Here is a 5,783-nt window from a genome sequence, read left to right on the forward strand (position 1 = left end):
ACACAGACGTAGAGAATGGACTTGAGGACACAGGGAGGGGGAAGGGTAAACTGGGACGAAGTGAGAGAGTGGCATAGACATATATACACTACCAAATGTAAAATAGATAGCTAGTGGGAAGCAGCCGCACAGCACAGGGAGATCTGCTAGGTGCTTTGTGACCACCTAGAGGAGTGGGATAGGGAGGGTGGAGGGAGACGCAAGAGGGAGGAGATATGGGGATATATGTATATGTATAGCTCACTTTGTTATAAAGCAGAAAAAAGTTATGTCTGGAAAGTTCTGAAGTTTGCATTGATTATTTACACTGATTGGCATTTCTCTTCAAGACTAATATGAACTTACTAAAACATGAAACAAATTTCCCACTGTTCTCCAAAAAAAAAAAAAGAGCAATGGGCGAGGAGAGAAAAGTAGACCCTATTTTGGTGGAGTATTTGGGAAAGTTTAATGGAGGGAAGAGCATGTAGGGCCATTAATTCAAGGAATATTACTGAGCATCTATTATGTGCCAGGAACTGTGGTAGGTACTAGGAAATGATGATGATAAATGCCTTTAGGGGCTAAAAGTCTGATAACAGTAGGCTTGGGAAGAAGGAATAGGAGATAAAATAACTGATTAGAGGAAAAGGAATATGGCTTCAAAGATTCTTGGAGGCTGATGACCCACAGGGCTCAAAAATTGTTAGGACTCAGGGGCACCATCAAAATCAGGGTTGTTCTGCCAAACTGCAGAGTGTAAAACATTGATAAATCTTATTTCATCAGTTTCTTCACCTAGATTAATGATCTCATTCCCTGACACCAAAAAGGCTGAAGGGGAAAATGCCAGTGAAAGGAAACCCCTCCCAAATGGCTGTACAACTTCTTTTTCATGGTAGTTCTAATAAGACTCAATTGGTTAAAGAGTTTATGACCAGCAAATGATCCAGAAAACCAGAATTTCAACCTTTTATTCTTATTCTTGATAAACATGATCATCAAAAGTCTTGGTCTAGGGCTTCCCTGGTGGCGCAGTGGTTGGGAGTCCGCCTGCCGATGCGGGGGATGCGGGTTCGTGCCCCGGTCCGGGAAGATCCCACATGCCGCGGAGCGGCTGGGCCCGTGAGCCATGGCCGCTGAGCCTGCGCGTCCAGAGCCTTTGCTCTGCAGAGGGAGAGGCCACAACAGTGAGAGGCCCGCGTAACGCAAAAAAAAAAAAAAAAAAAAAAAAAGTCTTGGTCTATAGATGACAACATATCTTCTGATTTCCCTCCTCAGCTACCTTTTCTTTGAAATTTTATTTCTTTCTACTTTGTTATGTTTGTCTTGCTAGTAACTTACTTTTCTATTGCTATTTACCACCTTCTACCTCTACCTTTTCTGTTCCAGATGAAGTGTTCTAGATACTGAAGAATTTTATAATTGGTCTGAATTCTTTCCTTAGGAAGCAATCACTTAAAACCTTGGTTCTCAGATCAAAGAGCAACTAAAGCTATTAATTTCTTTGTACAGTTCCCATTTCACTGTTTCTGACACATTTCTTTTAACTGATCTGTCATAACACTGATACAGGGCATGGAATGGGAGTTGCCACATAATAAGATCCCTTGCTAATTACGTGGTGAGTCTAGTAAGGTTGTCTCCCCCTTTCATCAGAATGAGGTATTTCTCACCCCTTGCCTTAGTCCTAAACTTAAAGAGGTGAAGGGACCTGGGTTATTACTAAACACAAAACATTTTACTTCACAGATGATGGGGAGTCAAGTTAAGTGAATTCAGCAAGTCAGCAGAAGTCCAAAATAAAATCCAGGTTTCCTGACTTCCAAGCCATGTTCTTTCTCTACATCATGCTAACTCTTACTTCATGGCTAGCTAAGATATTTTCTCCTATATTGTGGGTTAAATGGTCTCTGGCGAGCTAGCCAAGGCACCTATTTATTACAGTTTCTATGAGAAAACTAATTCTGAGTTTTGCCTCAGAATTCAGAACACATCTTTCTGCCTCCTACTCATCCTCTTACCACTCTGATGAACATAGTATCTGGCCATCAGGAATGAATGAGGAAGGCCATTTTATATTCTTAATAACTCACTTGGAAATGAATAGAACACTACTTATCAAACCAAAGCAAATATTTATACAGGAAGATTCCTCAAAATTGAGGATTGATTTTTTAGGATGAATCTTCTAGAGTTATCCAAATTAGCTACTTGTCTTTCTTAGAAATAAATCTGTTACTAATGCTTCCTCAGCCAACCAGCTGCAAAACCACACACCATGCTTTGAAAGACAGCACAGAAAACCAACTTACTTCCAGGGGCAAATGGGAGAGGGATCTAAAAATCCCAGCTATTGAGGTGATGTAGGACAGAGTAGGATCTCTCTTTTTTAATAACAAAGTAAGACAAAAGAGGGGTAGAGGGTGGGTAACTTAGCTTGACTTGTAAAAATATTCATTGAAGTTATTTACATACTATTACTTTGCCTAATTATGGCAAAGCATTAGGGATTATTCACATCATTAAATACATCAAGTTAAATTATTTGATTGCAACACAAACCTCCTGTTCAGAGTCTCTCAGTATTCATACTGTGTTTCTCATATAGTTGGGTTGTCTGCTCACAGTTTTTAACATAAGATGAAGGAACAGTGCTGGCCTGGGAACTGGAGGACAATGTACCTTGCACAGTTAGAGGCAAAGGCAATGGCAGTGAACATGACCAATAGCTTCACTGTCTATTGAGCCAGTTTGTAAAAGCTTGGGGAAGGATGGTGGCCACACAGCTGTCTCCCAAGGCATCATATAGAGAACTTTTTAACTGTCTCTTTGGACACCTAGCTACAATTTAGTTTCTGATTCTCATTGTATTTAAATTCATGGTTTTGTTACACAATGTATTCCTAAAAATGTATACAAAAGTTGAGTGTGTGTTAGTTGAATAAATTTACATTATAATGGGTGGTTCTGTTTCTAGAGAATGAAAAACTTCACCCCAGCATTAGAGACATTCTTTGATAACATGGTCCCAGTGTTTCATCCAAATTTTTCATTTTCCTCTTTTACTTTTACACACAACCAATCATTTTGGATGTTCAGTGAACATTCAGTGAGGATTTAAGACTTGTCATTTTTGACTTGGCACTCCTGATCATTTCCTTCTGTGTCTCAAGTGTGTGTCACATTTATGAAACCCAGGTATCTCATAAGCACTTTCAATTTTATGTTTTCCACTTATTTTCATATAAGAATAAAAATGCAATAAAATATTCCAATATTGCACAGTGATGTGCATACAAAGATGGTAACACCATTGGCTGGCAGCAGGTTTTGCCATGTTACTGATCTAAATGCTTGTTAATCAAAGAATGTAAAAAAAAAATCTAAATTTCGCATCCAAAAGGGAGCTTAGAGGTACTAAATATCTTTAAAAGTATAGCTTTTATCAAGATCAAATGCGCTTAAAACAGAGACTATCAATAAGAGGAAGGATAACCATACCAGCCTTGTATTTCTCGTTCTCCTTTTATCTCATATTACCCTATTTCTCCCAGATAAGTGACAAGGAGAGTAAAGGGACCATTGCAAAATGGCTACTATGTGCCAGGCATTGTGGTAGGTAAAATTTCCACAAATACTCTCTTAATGGCCAGCGCCAACAGTGTATTTTATGTCAGAAAAAAAACAAAACAAAACAAAAAAACAGAAAAACAAAAACCCAAGAGCTCAGAAGCTATTAACTTCAATAGGTCCTCGTTTGCTGGACTGAGGAATTCGATTGAAAAAGAACCATTAATCATTACAAAAGGACCCAATAAAACTGTACTTAAATGGATCTTTAATAGTATGGCTTTTATATCTTTGTGTGGGATGGAGAATAATTTCATGGAGAAGCACCAGATTTCTGATAATTTTTAAAGAAATAGGTCTGATACTAATTTTACTGTATGTTTAAGCATCAATTAAGGGCCTGTGCTTTGAAGGTAGATTTATGTGCTAGGGACTCAAAATTAATGATATGTTTAAGGCTCTACATTCTCTGCACAAATTTCCCAAGCCTGGTGTATATAACGAAATAGATAACTATTTCTATTTTAAGTTCCTCCTTCTTCTTCTGAGCCCTCAGCAGAGTAAAAGTCGAGGGTCCTCCTCTCTCCTATGGCCAGAACTAAGATCTATTGCTCTGCATCTAAGGGTGCAGAGCAATAAGTGGGGTCCCTGGCATCCCAAGCTTCTGGTTCCCAACCATTTTTTAGATGTTCTTTGGTAGCATCACTGTTTTGCAAGCATACTGAATTATAAATGCTCCAAATACTTGATAGTCCCATACCTGGGAGATATGGAAGAAGGAAACTTCTGGAAGGCCAATAGTCAGTCACTGACCAAATTTCTACATCTGGGCATTTCTTGAGGGAGAGAGCTTGGCTATTTGGAGATGGAAAGTATGGTGACCTGATATCAGCAGGTCCTGATTCTAGACCCACCTCTTTCTCTAACCAACTGAGTATTCTTGGTTCCAGGCTTCTGTGAAACCTCAGATTTGCCTTCTATATAAAAGGAGTTAGGACTAATCCCTCTCTAAAGTCCTTTTGAGTTTGTTGTATGTGACCAGCCCTGGCATTTAAACACCCTCCTGAAGCTACAGAAAAGCTGAAGAATCATTTAAAAATTAGGACATATCTTCTTACTTGAATACTGTAAGTCAAATCATAATCACTTCTAGAAATTAGATTGGACTAGCAAATAAGTAAGACCTAATATAAGTGCATTTCAGTAAAATCACTTGTAATGTACATTTCTGAACAATCTTTTCAGGTTCCTGACATGCCAAATTAGAGGTGAGTATTGCAAATAAGTCGTCATCCTCTTGGCAAACAAGAATAGGGATCAATATACTTGATGATGGTGAATGAAGTCCTTAGTTTCACCTCTTGGTGCCTTAATAATATCTTCTTCAAGGAAAGCCCAGACCAGCAGGGCCACAACAATATCAGCAATGAGATTGGGTCTTAAGGTCAGCAGTCAGGCCATAAAACTCAACATGAAGACATCATTAACAGGCTGAAAACCACAAGTCTCAAGGTCCCGAAGTAGGCAGGCTTTAAGAGGTGGAGTCAGCGACCTCTGGGTGGAACAGGTGGAGGAGGATGGAAGGTCTCCCTGGTCGGAGGCCTGAAATGAAAGATAATGCAATTATTATCAAATGAATTTAATTAACTAGTTCTTAGGCATCCATGATTTGTTGCAAACTTGGTATACTATGCAAAGGACATGTTCTTCAATTAATAAAAGTGGAGAAACATACGGACCTTTCAGTGGCATACATGCTAAGCTGTGGCTGGCAATCCTAGCTGCACATTAGAATCACCAGCGGAGCTTTGAAAAATAACAGTTGCCAGGCTCAATCCCAGACCTATTCCATCATAATCTCTGGAGGATAGGGTTCAAGCATCACAACTTTTAAATAGTGTCCCTCCTTCAACCAGTTATATTAACCATGTCGTTTATTTTCTGAGGCTTTGATATCCGGGCCCTGGCTGATCCTGGAGGGCCTGCCCCTCCTAGGGTAAGCTAATTCCTAGAGATAGCAAACAACCTGCAGTGAGCACACCTTTCTTTTTTTTTTTTTAACATCTTTATTGGAGTATAATTGCTTTACAATGGTGTGTTAGTTTCTGCTTTATAACAAAGTGGGTCAGTTATACATATACATATGTTCCCATATCTCTTCCCGCTTGCATCTCCCTCCCTCCCACCCTCCCTATCCCACCCCTCTAGGTGGTCACAAAGCACCGAGCTGA

General features: G+C 39.4%; 1 protein-coding gene across 1 annotated transcript in view; it reads right to left on the reverse strand.

Annotated features, from left to right (window-relative positions):
• Window positions 1-3,101: 3,101 nt before the first annotated feature.
• Window positions 3,102-5,783, reverse strand: part of PIK3AP1 (phosphoinositide-3-kinase adaptor protein 1) — a 111,230-nt gene continuing 108,548 nt past the window's right edge. The window contains exon 17 of the mRNA XM_007119499.2: window positions 3,102-5,154. Within this exon, the coding sequence (XP_007119561.2) occupies window positions 5,097-5,154 (58 nt within the window). The 3' untranslated portion in view covers window positions 3,102-5,096. The remainder of the gene's footprint in view (window positions 5,155-5,783) is intronic.

Source organism: Physeter macrocephalus, chromosome 20, assembly GCF_002837175.3.
Source record: "Physeter macrocephalus isolate SW-GA chromosome 20, ASM283717v5, whole genome shotgun sequence".
In the NCBI taxonomy this organism is placed as follows: domain Eukaryota; kingdom Metazoa; phylum Chordata; class Mammalia; order Artiodactyla; family Physeteridae; genus Physeter; species Physeter macrocephalus.